At 42.6% G+C, this 24353-nt stretch overlaps 1 protein-coding gene across 1 annotated transcript in view; it reads right to left on the reverse strand.

Annotated features, from left to right (window-relative positions):
• LOC143326924 (cadherin-4-like) overlaps positions 1-24353 on the reverse strand; it is a 228192-nt gene that overhangs the window by 118102 nt on the left and 85737 nt on the right. Inside the window, exon 3 of the mRNA XM_076740975.1 lies at positions 5429-5452. Coding sequence (XP_076597090.1) covers positions 5429-5452 — 24 coding nt within the window. The remainder of the gene's footprint in view (positions 1-5428; positions 5453-24353) is intronic.

Below are 24353 nucleotides of genomic sequence, written 5' to 3' on the forward strand. Positions count from 1 at the left end.
CTTTTTGTTTTTAATAAAAAAGGATCAGACCCGCTTTTAAAGCCTACTGGCTACAAAATGATAACACTGGAATACACAGGGCGCTTGGATATTGATTCCCTTTATTGTAAGACTGAAATTCAGTATGACGTAATATAGTATAAATATTATTTTACATTACTTCTTAGTCCAGTGTTAGTGCCGACACGCAAGCTGATGCACACTTTTACTCTGTACTACAACTCATACATGGTGATAGCTGTAAAACCTTAAATTATGTGAAACAGTGCTACAAACATCAATATTTAAGCGCAATTAGCACTATTAAATTCTACTTGTACCACAACTGTTGCTACTAGGCGACCACCACAATCACTTCTGCAATTATCACAGCAGCTTCAAATTAATGGCCAAACAACATATTGATATGTTGTATTATAAGGACATGGAAATATGCATAATGAAGTTAAAAAATGGATCTGAGTCTCATTAATAGCGAGGGTGAAGCGTTTTTTTGTTTTTGTTTCATGGCCACAATCTGTTGCTAAACAGCTAAATTGGATGACATTTTTCAACCCTTGGGAAGAACTTCAGAGGTTGATTTTGCAATGGCAGCTTTCAGGTAACAACCACCAATTCCACCACCTCATCCACTGAACACCTCCACAGCATCAGGAGAGCACGATGAGGCTGTAATTGCATGACTTCTTTTATTAGCCCAGATTAAGTCTCTTACACATCATTATTTACACTCTAGCTAATAGTTAACTTAATGTTTATTATCATATCTCTGAACAACAGTGCAATCCCATCACAGTCTGATGTGGCGATAGTGTCAGAGAGGCTTTTTGGAGCTCGATTTACGAGGCTGTTAATAGTTGAGAAGATCCCGATGTTTACTGCATTGTGATTATCAGTTACTGATTATGTGAATTTCTAAATGTTGTGTTAGATAATGATGTGGTCATTTAAAGGGAAAATAAGCCAAAACAGTAGTCTAGTTTCCCCACTCGGCGTTGTTTGTATTTAGGTTAAAGATATCCTTAACTCTCACTCACATGTGTTCTTTTTAAGTCTGTGCTGTACTATCAGAAGTAGCCTTAAGCTAGTTATTAAAGTAAACCATCACAAGAGGAGGAAGACAAGTTGAAGGTAAATTATTGATAGGCTCGAAAATTCTCAACAGCCTCAGGCACAAGATAACACTCCTTATCAATGATCCGTTTAAGCAGATTCACCATGAGACTGCATGGGATCTGCACAGTGTGCATCAGAACATAAACATCTGTATTAAACTCACAGCATTATGTTCTACATGCGACGTAAAGCCTTCAGTCCTAAGTGATATTTTGGCTGAGAGTGTGTGACACAAGTAAAAGAAGAAATCTGAACTAGCTGGCTTATAGTCTACTTCTCTTCATGGCAGCTTTGCTGTGATTCAGCTTCTTGGATGTGAAGGAAGTGTTTCCTTGTAAAACTATACTTTCAAGTAGTTTCCCAGAGTGCTTTTCAGGAGTCTCTGCAAAGCAAGAGATACACGAGAGCCTGGGAGCAGCAGTCGCACATTGGCAGAAATGCACATACCTTTCATTCAAATCCTGTCTTAAGATCCCTCAACATGGAGCTAAACAGGTACTTTGACTTGAGGGAGAAATTACTGGTGTGAGGGCAGAGGATGTTTCCAATTGAGCAAAAAATGTAATGAGGGAGAGATCTGGAGATTTCGAGAGAAGGGGACCGGAGAAAGAGAAACAGAGAGAGAAGTTGTGAAGAGTGTAATTTCCTTGTGTAGATGATAGCTGACAGGTAAATTAGCATGTGTAGCTAATAGGGCAAGAAGCAGCCAAGCCCTCGCAGGCACCCTTTCAATCTGACAAACAGGCAGCTTGTTGACCCGACCATTGCCTCTGTCACTCCATTTCTTGGTTTAGCATTTAAACACAGAAACAAACAGCCTCCCACTTTGACACTGACACAATAACAACACACATCCCAGCACGGGCACACATTAAGCTGCCATGCGTGTGCACGGAGAAGGATAACTTAATCTAATGGGATTTAGGAAGAATCAGAGATGAATCGTGAAATGTTCAAAAAGGTTTCGAGAAGCTGGCCTTCTGACTGATCATCTATCACGCTTTTTTTTTTTTTTTTTTTCGCAGAATTGAGAAGCAGTGAAAAATCATGGATCACAGCATGCATCTTGAGTAGAGCGTGTGGAGTTGTTTACAATCTGCTCATCAAGGCGAGGGGTAAATCTCTCATGCAGCATACTTTTTTTCTCCACCTTCCTGCACATAGCAGGAATCAATAGCCAGATTGCCGTCTCTGAATCTTTCTGTCATTCGTTGTCTTCCAATCACTTTGCTGTGTATACCCTTGATGTCATGTTCGATGTCTTAAATCAACACCTTTGCAAAGCAGGAGGAGTGGGAGTGTATGTGTGCATGCACACGTGAGGGTGTATTGTATGTGTCTGCGTAGTGAGCACGTGCACATGCATAAATGATTCTGGATCCGCGTAAGAGAGACCACGGTTGGGTATTAGCACATATCAGTGTGCCTGTCTTCTCGTCGCGGGTGTCTGAATGTTTCATCTAATCATTAAACGCTGACAGGCTTCACAGAGTAGCGCCACTGATCCCCGTCAGAGGAATACGGGGCCTGACTTCATTAGCCCTGTTAGCACTAAGCTGCTTTACCCTCACTCACGCCTGGCTTAACCTGCACAGTGATAAATGCTGTGAGGAGAAGGAAAGATAGGCAGAGGGAAAGAGAGGTGAACAAATGGAAAGCAGGGACAAAGGCATTTAAAGAGAGAGGCAAAGGTGCCAAAGTCAGGTACAGAGCAGGAGGAAGTGAGAAATGGGAGGGGAATGAGAGGGCACAGAGCGTGTGAACCTGCAGTTTTCAGAGGCATGGGATGGGATCGAGCTCAAAGTGGTGTTTGAACTGAGAGGATTTACAAATGAAAAAACGAGCAAAACAATCAATTAACTTGTGTTGCAATTAATCAATTACCACACTGACACATTGACAGCCAAAGTGCTTAACTGAGATTCCGGCATGAGGCTCCTCGGTGTTGACGAATTAGCGCTGACCTCTGCGCACACACATGCGGCCACACATATGCTTGTAAGAACGTAAAGATATGCACACACATCTTTGTTCTCAGCATATTTCTCCAGTGCATCCATTTGGTTTGCCTCCTACCAGGACCCCCCCCTCCCCTCTCAACACTCAGTCTTTTTCTCCTGCCAGCAGAGGTTTTTGGCTGGCTTAAGTACGCCCACAAGCCCCTGAGGGACAGCCCATGACGGATGGCACTGCATGCGACTCCGATTCGATTCAGCCCATTTGATAAATTTATTGCTGGCATTTTGAAAATGAAATTAGAGGGACGTCTCCTAGAGACTGTTTTTCCAACACAGGTGCCATAAATACACTTCATTTGGCACAGGAGAGGGAGGAGGAGTGTAAGGGGGTGGAGAGGTGTTGGATAAAGGATGTCATGGTAGGGGAGCTGATAGTGGGGATGTTCCACAGCAGTGGAGAACTAAAGAATAAGGTCACGTTATAATGAGGTCCTGTATTAATCATGATATTAGTGGAGAACAACAGTAAAGGTTATTCAACCACAGCCTGACTACTGCCTGGGCCTAAATACTGTGCGCTGCCCTTCAATCTAACATGTGTACTGTAGCATTGTACTCTTTGAACAGATGTGAGACCCACATCTCTCATGTTGAATATTAACATAATTGAGACTGTGGGGAGTTGACATTGCCAGTGCACACAAATGTCCTGCTTTCTCCATCTTTCATGCTCAGGCAACACAGGAAAACACACTCTCTCTCTCACACACACACACACACACACACACACACACACACACACACACACACACTTATGTGCCAGTCTTTTCAGAGATGTGCACACACAAACACGTGGTTTATGGACCCTATCTGTGCCTCAAGGCCCCATGGCTCTTCAGCACCGACAGCACTGTCATAGCTGCATAGCCATCTATAACTCACAGTGTATGAATGAATATGGTGGGCTATTTTTCTCCGCAGCGCTCTCAATGTCTGGGGCAGAGAGACACTGAATGTTTTTGTTGATGCTTCTGACTCAACAGACTGAACTGGACATATTGCACGGGCAAGAAAAGGAAGACATACAAACACAGAAACATCTGACACAGACATGGACACACGCAGGCCAACAAAAGTGAGCATTCATTCACTGTCAGGGTTGTGTGGCCTTACTTATCTCCCTCTCATTCAGAAGCATATGCGTGTGTGGCAGTGTGGAGGGATGATGTACACCACGCCAGCCTCTGCTCCCCTTCAACATTCATCAGAGAGTGAAGCTCGGACAACCCACATCACTTACCTTTATAGGCTCATCTGACAACATCGTACACCGCATAGTCATCACATATATAGGCCTCACAACGGTATGTGTGTCTGTGCGTGTGTGGGTGAGGGCGCACTAAATGTAACCTGTCACGCAGATGTACTCCATCAATGCCGCTTGCACTGCACAAGCATCTTCAATACATCTGAAGCTTAGTAAGGTGAAAAGATGTTGCCATGTTCCCAAAGACACTCCTGCTGTTAAGGTTTTTCATATATACATGTCGTGCACATTATATCAGATGCAGGTGACAATGAAAATATTTTCACCTGCGTTCTGTTCTGCTCTGGTAAGAGCTCGTAGAAAAGAACACCTAAGTTCTTATAAGCACAGCAGGGAATCAAAGAAAGTTTCAACAAAATCAGCAGGGAGTGCTCCTGACTGATTGTCTGCTCCTGCTTTGCAATCACAGAGCGTGACACACCCTCTGCCATTACTGTATCTCCACTACGAGGAGTGGAGGGCCGGGACGGCTTGGTGCATACACCTGCAGGCTGCCACTCAGAACAAACCCCCGGAGCTGTTTAGACATTTTGACTGTGTGGCCCCATCATCTTACAAAATCAAAACAGCCCACAGGTACATTCCTACAAACATCTCCCCCTCTTACATCTCCTGTCTCTCCCCGAAGATCCACTATGCAAAACAATCACCTCCCCCAACCTCACATTAACATACACATGAAAGTGTGGAGGAGTCTAAACAGAACTGTGATTAGTCTTAACATGAGACTTACAGAAAGCGATGCATAAACAGACTGTGGGCTGTCTATCATTGCAGGATAGCGGGATAATTTAGTCTTAGGTGTCAGTGGGTGTGAGTGATTGACTTTGTAATCAAACAGATTGTTCTGTAACAGAAACACTGAATGACTCAATTTCAAATCAACATCAACAACGCCGTGAAATGTTTTTCATCTCATTAGCAAAGACTGAGAACACACACAGACACGCAGAGCAACACACACCCACATGCCACCCATCTGAAAATGTATGGGGATCCACAGGTGACTGATGGAGTGCTGTCTTACCTTTTTGTGATGACACTGTGGTATCTGTAGATAAAAGAGAGGAGACACACAGAGGAATGTGTTAGGAGCTGACAGGCTGCTGTATGCCAGACACACAAAATGCAGGAGATGACAACCATGGCAGCGATTTGCTGGGAGGGAAACGAGCCACCCAAGAGGATAAACAGAAAGGGGGGGGTTGTAAACAACCGGGGGGGGGGGGGGTGTCTCATCTCAGACCTGCGAAGAGTATCCACTTCACCAAACTCACGCATGCTTAGTTGTGCCTGAATATGCAAACAAACATAGGGACACATAGTATACACTGGCGGTGCTGAGTAATGACACAAATACACACGGTGGCTTTTTTTTTCTGCTCCACAAGGAGAGACCAGGTGGAGGGGGAAAAAAAGCATCTGAGCAAACACATCGAAAGGAGGCCTCAAGTAGAAAGATGAGAGTCTTCAGACCCCGAGAAACCCTTGATCTCTTCCACAATTTACCCTGAGTGAGCTTTCTAATAAGTAAAAATAATGCCTTTGAGGTGCAGCAAGACAGAGCAAATCAAATCCTTTCAGTAAGCATTTTAGGTTCTTACTCAGAGCCCACTAGAGACACTCCTGGCCCACAAGGCGTGGATCAAAACACGGTCTGCTTGGAGAGAAGGATGTACCGCAACATGTTTTTTATGCAACACAGAACATTTACAAAAAACCCAAGTGAAGGAAGCACGTTTGTGAGGGAGGAAAAAAAACAGTAAATTTAGCTCATTGTTCTCATAAAATATTTAGCAGGACAGTGTTTGCAAGCTCCCACGGTTTTATTTTTATTTAATAGACTTGTCAAAGTTGCAGGGACGCTCTTTTTTTAATAACTTTGTTTTTTTTTTTGTTTTTTTTTGCTTTGTACTTTCAGTAGTTGAAATCCTATAGAACATTTTCACTACTGGCCATGCTCCCAAAAAGCCCAAATGGCCACAGACAAGGGAGGGGAATAATTGAATCCGGGTGGATTTGTGGTGTGCTGGGCTGAGGAAGTGATAATCCAAGCTCTGCCTAATTGCCAGAGTAAAGATGGCGCCCATTGTGGGGGTGGCGTCGGTGTTTATCAAGGCAGTGTGGCGTGGGATTGGACTGAGCATTAGGGCTTTACACACTTTTGTTTTGTGAGGTGTTACAGTGGATTTGAGCAAATATTGCCCCTCTGGTTATTACATGGTCTGATTGTCTGCTATGCGACTGTCCATAAGCTCTGCATGTCTACCCTAATCTGAGAGGAGGCTTCAAATAATTAGTTAGTGAAGCACTCTCACAGCCCGGCGCAGTCAGCCTTATCACTAAAAGAAAAATCCTTGGTCCATTTCCTTCTCACCCCAAAGGCTTACAAACTCTCACCACTGTTAAAACCTTCGGGGCAGCCGCCTAGATGATAAAATATTACCCAACATGTCACAATCACTGGCCCACATCCTTCTCGTTCTGCCATTTGTTTTGTAAAAGGGAGACTACACTATGTCAAGAGCTAAGTATTCTAAGTAGATGATCAATTTTCCAAAGACATTTTCAGAAAAAGATGGACAAAAAGGGAGAAAAGGGCAGATGTTCACAACCTGCTTTGTCTGTGGGGACTAACGTACCTGATAACATTCAAAATTTCAATCCATTTTCAACACCTGCCAAAGATAATGAACATTACATAAATGGGGAGGAGAAACAACCTAAAAGATTTTCAAATGACTGTTTTTCGTGCTTTAAACTTAAACATTTAACATTTGTAAACTAACATGTAAAATACAGGTCCCTGGAGAGGTTTTATAGTTTCTTTCAGTAAACCAAGCTACCATTGCCTGCGTGCCAACAAAAATACAAAGAAAATAAACCTAAGTGACGCCTCTTACATCTAATAAACAACCTTAGTGATTCTCTGAACACTCTGGAGTCTGGCCAGTGAGCTGCTGTCGGCTCCAGGGACTACCTCTGCCATGGGTGAGTAGTCTGTGTTAGTTAAATGGCTTCTTTTTTGTGTGTTGTAATTGTATTTATTGTTGATATACGATCAGGAGTCTGCACAAGGTGTTTTATTTTGAAAATTGGCCAGATTCTCTATGGCCCTCCTGTGTCTGACTTCCTGCCCATCTTGATCTGCTCTGTGCAGCTTGACGTGGCGTGACATGTTGCATGTTTGTGAATTATGAAAATTATTTAATTACCAAAAGTATTAAAAGATCCCACTGGATCAGAAACCATAAGTCTTCCATGTCTGAGCGGCAAAGAAAGCAACAGTGACAGGTAAGTGGTGGTGACATAATGGGACTAAAGCACAGTATAGTGGGTACAGCGGTACATATCAATGAGTAGAATAAGCTTTCAGGAAAAGGCTTGCAAAGGCTAAACTAAAAAATCTGAAGACAACACAACTCAACCGTGATTAAATTTTAATATAACAAGGCTTAATTGCCCCTACAGAGTTACCTGCAATAACAGCGGGGCGTCACATCTCACACTGCACACTGATACATTTGGTAGACAAGACAGTTAAACACTATGTTAACATGCTCTCTATTAACAGTTTTGATAATGACAGATAATGAACACACACCAGCTTGATGATGATACACAATCAAAAGAAAGCCCTTCTTCTCTCTCTAGAACTTGCTGGGCTGCGTCAGAGAGACCACGCTGACTGGTGTCAACACACATAAATAACTCTGCTGTTTAGGGAGGTAAAGAAAACCTCCGTCATTGATTACTGCATTTCTTCCCAGCTATCAGCGGCTTATATGGATTTGGAGACTAATTTGCAGTGAATATGTGAGTGGCGTTGTGATGTGCCCATGCACCCTAAGCAGTACTCCTGTGGGTTTGAGTATTATGTAAAATAGACCATATGTCAATACAGGTTTCCCATTGCGGGGTATGTAAGCAAGCCTGACTGCCCAAAAGCATGCCCGAGGACACTGAGAGCTACATTTTGAAGATACATTTTCAAAATAAACATCTCCAAACTGCTCTGCTTTACCTTTTAAAAATTTTGCCTCTTACTGCACGGAAGAAAGAGGTAGATTGAGAAGAGAGAAATTGAGAGTGACAATAAGAGAATTCATTATTCTTTTACAGCAGGTTGACATGTACTGTCTAACTGTTCCGCTTTAATGTAATATGAGTTTGAAAGGAAAGCAAGTCAAGAGGCAAACTTAGACCAAACCACATTTTAGAGATCCAAAGAGCTAATCAGGCATGCTATAGAAAATTCATGTTGATGTTTATTACATTATTACCATTTAGAACTATTTTTTGATCCAATATATAGAAACCCAATTAACAGAGATGAAGTAAAACGTCACGACATGAAAAATTGTCAACTTGAAATTACACTAAATGACAGCCTATATTTACTGTATCCCCACTGAAGCAGAAAGGGGGGTTTCTCTGCCTGAATTTGAATGCTCTCAGTAAGGCTGGCCTGTGAGTGGCATTACAGACCGACATCCACGGAAAGTCAGTGAACACGAAACCTCTGGATCTGAAGAAGGAACATAAATAAGAGAATCATTAATGTTGCTTGTACACAGCCGGCAGTTGCTATTAATTCTGACAGTCTGTGATGTTGGATGTCGCCACATGTTGACGGAGAGATAACAGCGTACGGCACTGCCCCTGTGGCGCACATAAATTGGAGACCAGCGTCAGCAAGAAGGTTTGTGTTGGCACATTAACAGCGCAAGCTAATCAGACAGGTAACTAAAATAAACACACACACTTGGCACACGTGAAGAACCCAGTTTCAGTCGCTTTGCTCGCTGGTGGAGATGTGTCATATAACTCAGGGTACTCAGAAACCAACAATATTAGCTCCTTCATTGTTTTCCCTGGTGTGATCCCTGTGGTTGCTATGGACACGCTAAGTGGCGAGCTAGAAAACGTGAACACCCACCAAAACGCCAACCTTCCTTTTTCTGCTCGCCACCTCAGCCTGCTTCAGCGGGAGGAAGTTCATGTTTGAAACGGTGGAGTCAGCGGTGGTAACCAGCAGCTAATTGAAGGAACCTTTACAGCTTTTACATCTCATGCAGCTGCTGAATCTTACTGGGCCCACACACGTCTTAGAGACACCAGATTCTGCACCAAGCAGAAGTTGCCTTTTTATACTCTAATGCTCTCACATGACAGATAACACACAAGTTGCCAAACTGTGCAGAAAGTGCTGTGTTCTAAAAGTTGACAAACACTCTGTGCCATAGATGATCGTCAGTTCAGTTTGCAGTCAGCACTTTTTTTCGCACAGTTTGGCATATTTCGTGCCATCTGTCACATGTGAGCATCACAATAGGGAACATTATATGCAAGGCAAGCTTCAAATTGATTGAGAATGCTTTCTCTTTTTTTGTGACCAATGAGCTTGTTCCTTCTACCCTCACTGCATGTCTAAATGAAGAATTGACACACCTGCACAAGACTAGACTGAAGCCCTAAACATCGGGTGATGGATTTAACTGTAGTTAATGGCGATAGTGGGGACTATCATCAGCGGTGATGAGAGCAGCTGAAGTTGCACATTTCTTGGATTTGCCCTGCTTCTCTCTTTTCCTCCTTTTCTAATTCACATTTTCAACCCATAAATACCCTGTTACACTTCTCCAGTGTGACCTGTGATGTGGGGACAGCTGGATAGCTTTAATACACAAATGCTGCAGAGCAGCTGTTTCTAGGGGGTAGATTGTGTTCTTAAAACTGAGAGATCTGATCTGTTTGGGAATTAAACGGAAACAGTTCATTTTCTGACTGCTGCTTTGCATTTCTAAAGGTTACACAGTTGAATTTCAGAGGTCCTCGTATGCTCATGGGTCATTAAACTCCACACATGAAAGATAATGTGAACACTGAATAAAAAAGTTATATAATTAGCATTAAAAAGCGCACTAAAACCACCAGTTTAAGAGACACTATGGGCGCAAATCAACCCACAGCAGTCACTGACATCCTGTAATGCAAATGGTCCATTACAGCTGATGAGTAGCTCGGCCCATAGGTGAGACTGCAGATGCATTCTGGCTCTCTGGTACTGCAAATGTATGCTGAGTGCATGTAGGTGTGAGGGAACCATCCTCTGATCCTGACCATAATATACAATATACAGTCCAGACTGATTGAATTAGACTGCTATTGGAAACATGTCTTCTATTGACCTCTTAAAGTTGTGGCCTTCCAGCAGACCGCTGTGGGAATAGTTTTAATTACTGCCAGAAATTGGGTTCGATTTTATCCCGATGACGATGAGAAGAATCCTTCCAGCTAATCATGGCTTTATCAAGACAAATGAAAAGCAGATCATCACTGGAAGCTCCTGCAGAGTGAGTATGTTGTTATTGTGTATGACTACATGTGTGCATGCGCATAAGTATTTTCATATGTGCAGCTGCATGTGAGCTGTGTGTAGAATAAAGTGTGCAGACTGCAGTGGAAGCAAATGCTGCTGTCTTCAGATGATTAAGCTCTATTGATACATAATCTCTATAATGTAATTAGGATAAATTCCAACACTGTAGCTGTTTGTCTCTTAATCACACTCACTGCTGGACAGTGACAACCCATCAGTTGAAGTTATGAACTAAAGAAGCTACTATGTGACGAATGGTGACACCAGTCAGTTGTGACCATTGACCTGGATGTTAACGATGCTACGAGGGCTAAGTGACGGTACAGCTCACCTCAGATGCTCTAAATAACTCATTTAAAATCATATACAATGCAGACGGAATCCAGATGTTTTCTGCTTCAACACCCCAAATCAAACGCTGTTAGTCTACATGTGACAGCAGGTGATTGGAAGAAATGGGAAGATGTCACCTTCAGCAGGAAGCTCCAAATTACAAGCCCAGATGAAAAGTCACTGACAGCCAAAGACGATTATCCAGTCAGATACAGTCAGCCTGTCACTGCCTTTAATCATTACATGTAAACTTTGGTGTGTTAAACCACAGATGGGAGGAGGACTTAAACTATATGTGATTTTAAACAACATCATGGAACCAATTACGCCTTAAAATAACAAAATAATTTCAATGGTACACTTGCTTATATTAGGTGCCTCTTTCATTCCCATTCTGCCCGCCGAACACTCGTTCTTGCATGATCTCCTGCGAGAAGTGCGTAATGCTTTCCGGCACTGAATCACACACCCCTAACTAGGCCTATGGCAGTGATTTCGGTGAAGCTGGATCATATTTTATGGAAAATATTCTCTGGTTTTCCCTCTGATGGCCTGTGCCTGCTCTGACGCTCTTCATCTCCAGGTGGACTGCTGTACTGCTGCTACCTGTAGCAGCTGTTAGTTGGAGGAGTGTTGGTGTTTACACCTCAAGCACAGGACAAGGAGAAGGAGGTTTCAAGACTCAGGGAGTGAGGGACCCAGTGGAGTTACTGGAAGGGAGCGATGTCAAAATATGCACCGAAGCTGGGCAAGCGGCAACAGAAACGAGGTCAGCAGCCTCTAAGGACATCATGGCAGAGGTGAAGAGACTGATAGAGGAAGCTAAGAAGAGAATAAGAGCGAGTGACCGAACAAGAGGTAATACACAACAGTAAAATAAAGGGCTGCACGACAGATGGCGAGCTGGCCTTCTTGCTGTATGACTTAAGTAACATCAATATTAGCTGGCTTGCTAAGTTACACGTGCTTGATATTGTTGACCCGCTAGTTTTTGATCAAAAGCAATGCAATCATAACAAATGCATGTGTGCAACTGATCATATCCACAGCAGTGGTGTGTAAGCATTAATGCCGCTTTAAGAGTTTAGACAACAAGACAAAGATACACTAAAACTGAACGTCAACTTATATTCAAACACATGCAGGAGCACTTTTTAATTAACAGTTTGCAATCTGCAACAGCAAGTTGTGGGACCTGCTATACAGACACACATAAATATATACTGCACGAGTAGTAGGAGTATTTGTATTATGTTTTTTCCTCTGGTATGTAAAACACATTCCATGATTAATTAGACTAATGTTTTAAAAGCACGTGCCTGCGCTCTCTCCACAGAAGAAAACCAGAAGACAGAACACAATGCTAGGTTTTAATTAGCTGAGCGTAGCGCATGCTCTTCTGCTATACTGCACAGGGAGCGCGGGGAGTGCTGCCGTCTTGCTCATTATGTACTAATGAGTTGTCTATTAATGAAAATGGAAAGCATTTATTTTGTGAGCACAAAGGGTTCAGCTGGATTAATTACTGCACTACAGCAACAAAATGAAAACAGAAAGTGCAGCATCACTCTTGTGTGGCACATCACCCATTAACCAACTGTTATCGGGGCCTGGCGAATGGTGCTGCACGACACAGAGCAGGGACAGCAACTGTTTGCACAGGCCATTAAAACTTCATGTGAGCTGCACTTTTGGACATCTACATCCTTTCTGTGATGCATGCATGCTTTTTCTCATGTTCGCTGAAAAAAAGAAACATCCTGTCACTGTAACATAAACACTTTTCTAGATCATAATGATGGCAATTCACCCGTGAGAATGAATCTCACAAAAGCTTTTCTTTGCTGAGAAGAAAATGATTGCACAGTAATTGCCTTATTGTGTGCCCAAGTGTTGGCATCTATATATGTCAACAGAAACAATCAAAAGGGATTCAAAGTACAAACTGAAACAATCTAATATTTAGACTAAAAAGATTATCCGATGCTGTCGACTCAAACTGCTTTTTTTGGGGGGGAGGTGAAAACGGCAGATCACCACGGAGGCTAAGTGAGACACGATGACGCAGGGGCAGGAGAGGCCGGGCAGAATCATGCCTCAATTAATACAGCAGCCAAAGCGGCATCCCTGTGATCATATAGGTTTATGGCGCTGCATTTCTCTTCAAACGGTGATCAGAGTCCTTCTAATAGCCCGTTAATAGCTTGATCTCCCACCGGGCTCTCCTTGGAGAGGTCAGGGGTACGGGGAGTGTGTGGGCTCTGGCAGCCTCAGCAGATGGTTCTTGATCAGATATTAGAGTCTGGGCAGCGAGGTCGTCTGGCCATGAGAATTCTGCCCTGCCTGGGGGATAACAACCCCGTCTGAACCTCCGGCTCCAGCTATGGTTCCTGCGCCAGACGAATAGCTCTGTGTCCCAGCCAGACTGCAGGGACATTGGAGCAGTGACAGACTGCTGTCCTTAAGCCTTGTGACAATCTGGGCAAGCCAAACTCAGAAACATGCTTTCTGCTGTAGTTCATTTTCCTCCAGGACTTTGTTTCACCCTATTTGGGCCGTACATGATTTGATGACAAACGCTTACGTAATTGCTACCGCTGTCTGTTCTCTTGTAAAAAAACACAATCACAATGATAACCAAAATCCTACTTAGCTGGATTTGAAGAGGAGCTCTCCTTTCATTTCCATCACTCAATACCCCTATTGTAGCAATGCCAGGGGGAAAGATAAATCATGAAATTACAGGAGGGCATTTAAAAAATCTGCAATTTGAAGTGTCAGTTGTGTTGTATTAAACGATGGGAGACAGACTAACAAGGAGGATCGAGTCTTTGTTAAACAAACTGAAAATGAATCAGAGAGTGTCAGCGTGTGAAGATCCTCAGTGAAAAAATATAAGTACGATAAGATAAATCCTACTTAGACAACTCTGTATCATCTATTGACATTCCTGTCTTCCGTTTTCTGCCTCATCTCTCCGTCTTCCATCGACAGAGCCACAGAGAAAGCAGGGTGAATAAACACGACAATCTGAGCTTTATTTATCCTTTCCCCAGCGACAGTGGCAGTCTAAAATGGCAGGGCTTCGGATATGACCTTCACTTAGAGTGGTTCTCCATCAGTCATCACTGCCACCCACAGATCAGACAGTGGATGAGAGGTAGTGGCACCCTCCATCTACTCTCCCTTTTTAAACCTCCCCCACAGCTGTCCACGAGAGACTTCTCTCTGGTTTTTCACCTTCCTCTCCCCTGTTTTTATTTCCTTCTTCTCCTTATCCTATCCTTGACCTATCTGTGTTTGGTGCCTATTTTCTTGATGCCTTTCTCTTCATCACCTCTTCCCATTGTTTCCTCTCTGCAAGAGGTACAGACAGGTAGCTCACAGAGTATCCGGCACAAATGCGGGACTCTTAAGAGTAAAAATAACAGATACATGTTTTGCATGTAATACATTTCAGTGGAAACAATAAGTCTTGGGGTGAGAAAATGAAATGGGAGACAGAGGGAAGTAGATTAGAAGAATAGAAGGAAACACTTAACATGAGAGTCCCTGTGGCGTCCTCACTTATCTGCTTGTCAACCCGTTTTGTCAGGGCCACTACCCTAATGTCTGACTATGTTACACTGCAAAATACTAATTTATTATCTTCCTCAGTCTGTGTTGTTGGATCCTCTTTATCTCAGTGAATCAGCCGTGATGAGCGGCTGAGCTTTGGATAGTCTGATTGCAGCATTCAGTAGGAGAGAATAGTTAAGAGTGCCCATTATACGTAATGCAGGTATAAAACCTTCACGCTCTTGAATCGACTCAACAGCCTAAACCCTCATCCTGTCCACGCTTTCAGAACTCTGTCTTCCATCAAAGATATTGTTTGTGTGAAAAACGGTGATGAAGAGTGTCCACTCTCCAAAATAACAGATAGCTGCAGGTGCAACTCTCTTAAGCCACTGCTTAAGATCCTGAAGGTAATAAAATATTGACATGCGTTTCATAATCTGCACAAACACAAACTCACACAGAAGCTGACAGAACGCTTCAATGTCAGTACAAAGACAGCAGCAACAACAAAACGGCTTCATTTATTTCTGTTATTGAAGCAAATGAGTGGTAGCCTGGAGAAGATTAGCCCTCTTCTTTTTATAAACTTATTATTATGATCAGAAATACGAGGGTCTTTTAAACAGATTGTTTTAATTGCATTCTTATTTATTTGTTGGCACATCACTTTATTTTAGATAAAAGGTGAAACCAGATGCTACTCCAGCAATAGATGCTCTTAAGTCTGTTAGCCACACTATGCTGGAGTGAAAGGATGAAAGAGGAGACGGAGGCGAGCAGTCGGTCTCAAACCAAGAAGACTGAACCATCTGAAGGTTTCTCTTTCAGTATCTTGTAATCTACAATTTTGGAGCTCATGTTGCAATAAATGAAACCACAAAATAACACCCAACGCAGTAATCTCTGTCTGAAGCATATGTACCGCAAAATAGCTTTCAGAAAACGTTTTGGTGAATTGTTGCATTTTCTTTTTTTTTATAATTGTTTATTGCTTACTATTTCACACACATACACACACACACACACACACACAAATATTCATAACAATTTTTCTTATTTTCACCCTCAGTGCACTTCTCTATAAAACCTTAATAATAAAGACTAGGAGCATGAGACAAATAATTACACAAGCCTCGGGCAAGACTGTGCATCCTCAACCTATTCATTCAGTCGGAGCACAGTGTTTAGCTGCAGGAGCATCAGCTTTTCTTTTGTGCAGAACATTTCAGAATTAAATGTAATGCTAATATTAAATGTAAATAGCGTCCGATTCTTGTTATTAGCATGACCAAAAGCTTAAATATACTACATGTTACTGAGCTGTAAAGGTCAATGCTTTTAGTCCAAATGCCAGAATAATGGGCATTAAGAAGATATGCAAACATTTCCAGAAGTAGTCGTTGTGGATGCATTGTGAAATGGACGAGTAAATAATTAACAGCTGAATACGTCATTGCAAGTTTTGCTGCAGCCCTTTACGCTGAATTCCCAAAACAGTACACAAAGCCTTGTTCTTTCATTCATTAGATTAGATTCCATGTAAATGGCAGTACATAGCGTTGAGAGCTCGTCTGCTTCAGCCAATCTCTTTCTCAATTCAGCTCTGCCCCTTTAATGAAGTGCAAACCACAAACAGAAACCTGTAACACCCAGTACGAAGCAGCTCATCCTAACACTCAAGGTCTTTCCACTGTAAAGGCAAATTATATTTATTCATCTGTCTCATTTGTTTTGTCTTCCAGGACGTTGCATGATGCAGCGGGTGAAGCCCATCTCGTGGAAATGTGTGTGCCAGACGACCACACACCTACATGTGTGTGACTGAGTCATACCTCCTGGAGCAGGATGTAATTCACAAGCCACTGAGTGCCGTTCACATGCAATGAAGTGAGGTGGCGCAGTCACATGAGACTTGTTACTTGAATGTTTGTATTTAATTATAAATGTAAAGAAGAACTGAGTCAAAAGAATTACTAAAGTTCAGTGGATCAATGTGAAGTCATGCACACTGGAGAAGTTGCCTCTCCTGAATGCTGTTAAACAGCACGGCTTGAAAAAGCTTCACCGGCATCCCACCCCTCCCAGGGGTGACCACCACTAATACATTCTCAGCCTGTGGGTACCAGTGCATTGTCTGTCAGTCAAAGTCCAGCGAGACATTGCAAGTCTGTTCTCTATCAAAACACGACACATACAAATCGGAGTTAATACTGTTGCCCAGCATTGTGAGGATCTATAAACCACTTGTGGATGCACTGTAGCAGAACATGAAAAAACAGCCACACAATAGCCTCAGGGCCGGCGAAAGAGCGACAGTGGCTGCTACCTGAATGTCTAAATCAGAACCGAGGACAGCCGCCCATGCTTTAGGAGGATAAGGAGGCTATTGGTTGTTGTAGGGATTTGTCTAGAGTTCATGGCAGGATTTAACATTATAATGGTCATATCACCACTCCAGCATTAGATAGATGTCAAATAATATGAGCCAATGTTTTATTTATACCGAAAGAAAACTGAGCGAAATGGAGCAGCAGTAGGAAGGTTTGAACTGGAAATGGCTTTCTTTACTGTACTCTGCTGTAAGTTGTCCACCTCTGCTGCTACTATTAATTATAATGCACTGTCAAAGCACTCAACCTTACAAGACAGTTAAAAACTGGCAAAAATGTACCAAGAATCATAAAATCAAGGTAATATGCATTGATAAATGAACGTAATAACTAGGTACAAAATCATCATCAGTGCAAAACCCCAATGTGGTTACAGCCATTAAACTGCACTGTTGCAAATCTGCTCTCCGTCATGACAGCTGGGATCTACAGTACGAGCATTTTGCTGGATATACGAGTGAAAGTCAGAGAGGCAGGTCATACCAGCTGTCCCTATTCAACATTAATTCTGCGCGTAACTTGATGACAGGCCAGCATTAAACTTGGCTGTTGTCTGGTTCGTGTGCTCGCTGGAAGCCGGTGTGTGTGTGTCAGATGTGAGTTAAGACACTCCAAACACACCAACACAGTGATACTTCTAGCTGATGGCGTTGCTTTCAGGGGTCACATTCCCCCGGTTTAACTTTGGTTCATATGAGGGCCATGACTTAATCTTATAAACTGAAAGGTTTTGAACCAGGATGATTTGGATCAAGAAGCCTGTGAGACATAAGATGTGCCAAAATCGACTTGATTTTAATGTGCCAGGAAACATATTTAATCAACATATCCTCAGCGGCGACATGCACTTTCATTTTTACTACTTTTTACTGAGTATGTTGGCACAAATCATTCTTTTGAGATGAGATCTCATTCTCAGGTTGTAGCTTTTGAGTGTGCACTGAGCAGCTGTGTCATTTAGGTAACTTTTTGGAGTGCTGAGTATCAGAAGGACTCAGATGGGGATCAGGGACATCTTTTTCCCAAAGTAATTATGTTTACAGTTCGCATGGCAAATTGCTTTAGTAGATCACAAAAAAAAAGACGCAAAAAAGTAATTACTGAGCCCTCCTTCATGTGGTATATCTGTGGGGTCTTTGTATTTTTTTGTTTTCTATTTTGGAGATGCACGTCAGATCTGACAGTACCTCCAGGAGCGTCTGCTACACCCTGATGTGGAAGAATAAATCCGGATTTAGACCTGGACGCACCTGAGGCCCATCATCTTATCAGTGAAGCCTTAAATCGTCCAGCATGTGGAAAGAATGGTTAGTCAGTTGGAAAGAAAGAGCCAAGCAGACAGCAGCTTAACAAGAACAGATCAAGTGAATGAGCCTTGTTCAAGCTCAGATGCAACATTTGTGACGGTGGAAAACTGGTGGACCTCCTGGTGGTTTTTGGCTCAGACAATCAAATGTTTCTCCTATTCCCTCTATCCATCCTGACTCAGGTACATAACCCATGTGCAAGGTTGAAGAGGGTAAAGCTATCTTTGCACAGCTGTTTTATGTGGACTATCTGCTCTCTCTGCTGTCCTCTGCAGGGAGAACTGTAGCACTCCCATGGTGACAAGAATGAGGGAGAAGGATTAGACTGCGATGGCTAATGGCGATAAAACACTTTGAGGACAACAAAAAGACAGGAAGCTAAGACAACCAAGACATATTTGCCCAGTGGAATGAAAAGTAAGATAAATACAGCGTTGAGGATGAGGGGAGCGAAGTAGGGGAAATGTGGTGATGCAGGGCCAGCCGAGGGATCAGCACACTCTGTCACACTGTCACACCCAACAGGCACCACTGTCAATCACACACACGCAAGCAAACACACACACACACACACACACACACACACACACACACACACACACACACACACACACACACACACACAACACCATAAGGAACAGTACACAAAACAGGCAGACACACACAAACATTCCTGCACACAGAAATGGACATACACATCCGCAGGTCTGTGTGCAAAATAATAAACTAACACATAAAATGTTCATATCCAGTATGAAGATAAATAATACACTGATAGCTTTCAAGGTTTCTTGTCATTCTCTTTTTGTGCACTTTCAAACGAGCAACAGTACGATATGAAAGGATAACAAATCTTTTCTGGACGTAAAAGGCTGAAATGAAGATATATGTGTCCTGTGCAAGTATCACCAGTAAGAGCTCTTGTCTTGTTCATCAATTACTGAAGGAAACAGAAGGAGGAAGAGCGTAGGAGAGAGGCGAGAACAAGACCCGCGTCTTTCAGAACCATCTCCGATTGTCTTAGAGGAGTCAGAGAGTGATAAAAGTAGCCATTATTTCTGGTTCACAATTCAATGCACTGAACTGTAGTCATGCATTCAATAATACAAGCTGTTCTGAGTCTGTACCTGTGTACGTCTGTGCAAATAAAGCAAGAAACTCCTGTCCCAACTTGTCTGAAAGGTATTGCTGCATCAAACTCAAAATAAGCAGATATTTACAAAAATCAATGAAGCTGATGAGGTAAAAAATTCAATATGTTATTTTCAACTGAGTATATATCAAACCGGATTAGCAAATTATTACATTCTGGTTTGTTTATGTTTCATACAGCGTCCCAGCTTTTTTGGAATGCGGGCTGTAACACAATTAACTCTACTTCTAAAAGATAAACAATATTTGTTGCAGTTCATGGTTGAGTTATTTCAGTAAAGTCACTGCGTTTGTTCAGAAATACTGTAAATGCAACGTAAGCTGTGAAGAATAACACAGATTTCTTATAATAGACCATTGGTACTTTTAGACTTTCATCCCTCTGAGCACAATTTCTATTGACAAACAAAAATGACACCTGCACACTTCATAAAATAATGTGCACTGCTGCACTGCCAAAACACACTTGAAAAACTGCCCCCATGGAGTCTTCTGGAAACTCATTTTACTCACAGCATTAAACCTGTTATCACATGCACATATTAAACCATGCCAGCTTGTCCAGAAGTACAGAGGCAAAGCTTTTAAGCAAATGGCAGTTGTGTAAACTAAAATGGCAATGTTGAAAGTCAATTCAATAATAGCTGAAAGCCATTACAACGTTGTCATTAACAAGGTTGCTGGAAATGCAATTAGCCCCCTCACACTGCTCACGGCAACAAGCAGGGAGACGTTTCAATAAAAAAGAAGACCACAGAAAAATGACAGAGGGGCCTGAAAGAACGCCGCACTCCCTAAAAATACAACAAGACCAAACAATAGAGAGACAGAATACATTTTCGGGGAGATATGGTTCACTCCGAATCGACAGCTGAGATGTGACAGAGGAGAGAGCGACCTACGATAACCACCGGTTTGCTTAATGTTGAGCTGCTTTCCTCTGCTGTGGTGCTATAAAGCTGAATCCCCCTGCCCCCAAACCTCGACACAGAAGCACAACAAACTCTTTGATTAGCCCCGACAACAAAACATCGTCCAGGTCCAAAGATGCAATAATCAATTGTAAACACACTGGGCTGTTTGACCCAAGTCCAAAAAAAGAAAATGAAGCAGCTAAAGGCTTATTTGTGCAGCTGAAGTATGAGACTGACTGCATGAAGACAGACACAGACAGGACTACTAATATCCTCTGACTTTCACAGAGGCACGACTTGTGCTGTCGTGGAAGTATAAATAGGCACTAAAGGGCCCTTTCCTCATCCAAATCATAGACGCCGCATTCGTTGAGAGATGTTGGTGAAGGAGGATGAGGTCGTGGCTAAATGAATGATAGGCATCACTGTCACACAGCAGACTTCCAGCAGGTCTCCTTGGAGATAAGAACCAGCTGTCTATCCCCAACACTGTCGTCAAGGTCAATTCTCTGTTTATTATGGAAAAGCCACCGCTCCTCAAAGCTAATTCTGACTCACTCTCATTGTAATGGAATAAATAGTGACTTTCCTTTTGACTCTGGGTTACTGTAAAGAATCACAACATGGGTGTTTCCTTCAGACATTGCAACAGTCATTTTTACATCAGCGATAAGAAGGGAAACTTTTCCATCATTCAGCACCATCGGTACAGTGTTTCCACTTCAATTTGTCGAGGGGGGTGAGTATGTACGCAGATTTGTCAGCACCTGTAAACACAGTCAAGCTTTCCGAAATGGCACCAGTTCATAGGGAGCGTTTATAGTAGTGTATAGTATTTGGCCGTGCATTGTTCTTGTTTGGGGGGGGGGGGGCAGTTGGCCGCCATTGATATCCCAGCGCAGCACTAAGGCAGCAGACGGGAGGGTAATGAGGAGGCAAATATGATTAAAACCATCTCCTCAGGCTGCCTTGGACCTGCCATTAAACCAGCGGACACTCCTCACGCCTAATCCATCACACTGCTTAGCTCCCACCGAGAGCGAGGAGAGAGACGACTGTTTGTTACAACACCCTCAAACCTCCAATCTCCTCCCTCTAAAACATAACTAACACTCCAGGAGGCTCGCTCCTTATTAAAGATCTGCCACTGAAGCCCCTGGCCAGGACTCTGGTGGTATAGGGCTGGTGACATCCTGGGTACAGATCTAGGTGGTAAGTAAAAGTCTCAAACAAGATCACAAGACCAAGCCCGATCCGGGGCCTCAAAGTAAAAGACTACAGAGGGATTGTGTAACATTAGCTGGCACAAGGCAAAAACACCCCCCATAACATTAAAACACAAGCTTCTCTGCCAAGACACCTAAGTGTGCTAAACAATGTGTGCCAGAAACAATAAATTACACAGAAAATTTGCATGAGATAACAAAGCAAGATCACTTCATCAGCTCCCCCATAGACTGCATCCAGTGCCAGATACAAACACAGGGACACCAGCAGACTGTATTACTTCAATCGATTTACTTGTCTCTACTATAAACATTTAAACAAAGCTGATATGGTGAAAGAGATGTGTGCTTATGTCTAATGTTGATCTATTTTTCTCTAGGAAGTGTACAATAGACTATTTTGGCTGACAGTAATAATGCTTATGTAGATGGAGATGTGGCTAATCTCGCCTCCTCTTGTCCACAGCCTGTTTTAATGCATCCTCTCCACCAGAAACTACTGCAGGCAGATACTGAAACACCCCCGCAAAGTCCCCCAAAGACACAAGAATCATGGAGAATCCACAGGCGACTCGCTGTTGAGCAGAGCATGTTGGATTGTCGCGCAAAAGCCTGTAGGATAATTATCGGCAGGAAGCACAGCCTGTGGAGAGATAAAGCATCTTGTGCCCTAGGCCCTCTAAATGAGCCCCGCAGACCAGCTGAAAGATGCTGATGCCTCTCTTTGCCGAGGAAACAAAAGCCAGTTCCATTAAACCAATGGGTACTCCAGGTCTGCACAAATTTCGAGTGCTGCATGAATATGACTGCAAATGGAAGCACACAACACCTAAAGAAAGAGGATGTATATGACACAGGGTCCGACAGATCAACCATCTTTCAGCATCAATAAGAGATACATGAACAGTTTCTTTGTAGAACGGCGACTGACGGTTCATGAATACCCACTGCCTGTGGATTGAAAGAAAAAGCATTGAGTGCATTTGCGACTACACTGAACTGAACAGCACATAATCCCAAAGCAATTCTGAATACTGTAAAGGGTCAGAATATAACAGCACATCTCTTTATGATCTCATGTTGTGCTGAGAGATGTCCTGGTATATCAAAGTTCACGGTCAAGACATTAATGTATTGGATGAAATACAACGTGTACTGCAGAAAATCAGACATTAGTGTAAAAGACTCATGGTTAATGCGGGCCCTTTTATTGCACTGTTAATAACTAAAGGTCACGAGATATATATTTTGATTTGAGGATCTAAATGTGCATTTGTTGTACTTGATAGAACATATTGAGAGTGACATTTTGCTTTTTATTTTATCTTCTATTTATGACAGCCTTGCCTGTGGCTGGGAAGCATCGAAACGCAGCGCGTGGCTTGTTAGCGTGTCGTTACGAAACAAATACAAAATCAACAAAATGTCTCTTTGTGCTAAAAAGGTGAACAAATGAATGAATTTTGACAGGCTTGTCTGCTCACATTGCTCTGCAACCTGATTTGTTGTCTGCCTCTCTGCGTTGTGCCTGAATTGTTGTCACCTTCTCTTTTGCCAAATACTCAGTTTCTTCATTAAAGCTGCCGATTTTCTCTCCGATCATTGAGCATGTTTGTAAAACACAACTCCATATATTTTTTTGAAACCTGCCACCAGAGACCACATTCAAATCCTTGAGGGGTGTGAGAGACAGTATCGAAAGCAAGGTGGTGGATAAGAACCAGCTGTCGGTCCCCACCACGAAACAGAAAAATAGCCTTGTTCTAAGGGCATTTCGCTGAGTCAGTCGGAACCAAAAACAAGACATTCTTAGATAACTCATAAATTACACCAGAAAAGCAAATGGATGCGTCCACAGCCAATACTCAGCGAGTTCCAGAAAGTGGAAATCGGAGTTTTTACTACTTCAACTGCAACAACTAATCCATCGTTGATTGATTAAAATAGTTAGCGAGGAATTTCACCATTGATTAGTTGGGTCTGTGTTATGATGCATGGCATCAATGGGACAGTCAGCCAGCCAGTGTCGCACCTTGTGTAGCTCATGTGATGGATTACAGGAAGTTACATGGTCTGCTTTGTCCTTGGGGTGAGCATTTGAAAAATGGCGGCTGCAGAGATGAACGATACAGCAGAGAAACACATGATAACAGGTTCTAATTTAAAAACAACCGTGACAAACAGATGCACCTTTCATCTCTTTTCTGTCCGTTGAGTGATGGATCCATGTAGCCGGGCCCCTGATAAAGCTACATTAAGGCTCAATAAAGCTAAGGCCCCTGATAAAGCTTGGTCCATCACAAAACATGGTGAGAACAGATGGAAGATGTTCTGTCGGTCTGTTTTTAAATTAACCTGTAATCGTGTGTTTGCCCGTCAAAGTGGTCACAAATGTGCTTGTGATGGCAGATTTAGCTAATGCTAATTAGCTAATATTATGCAGAGAGACACTGGAGTAGTTAACTCAATGATGTCTTTGGAATATTTCATGCCACTCGTCAGCGACACTTTACTGTACGTAAGGCGCAATGAAGTTCACACCTTCTTATGAACTCTAATGTAAAATGCATACAGCACTTACGAGCAACTACACTACAGTCAATCAGCTGAAGACCAGCCGTCATTACCATATCTGGACACTGAACAATCAGGGGCGATGGTGAGGCTGATGGAAAAGAATTACCACT

Source organism: Chaetodon auriga, chromosome 10 (assembly GCF_051107435.1).
Source record: "Chaetodon auriga isolate fChaAug3 chromosome 10, fChaAug3.hap1, whole genome shotgun sequence".
In the NCBI taxonomy this organism is placed as follows: domain Eukaryota; kingdom Metazoa; phylum Chordata; class Actinopteri; order Chaetodontiformes; family Chaetodontidae; genus Chaetodon; species Chaetodon auriga.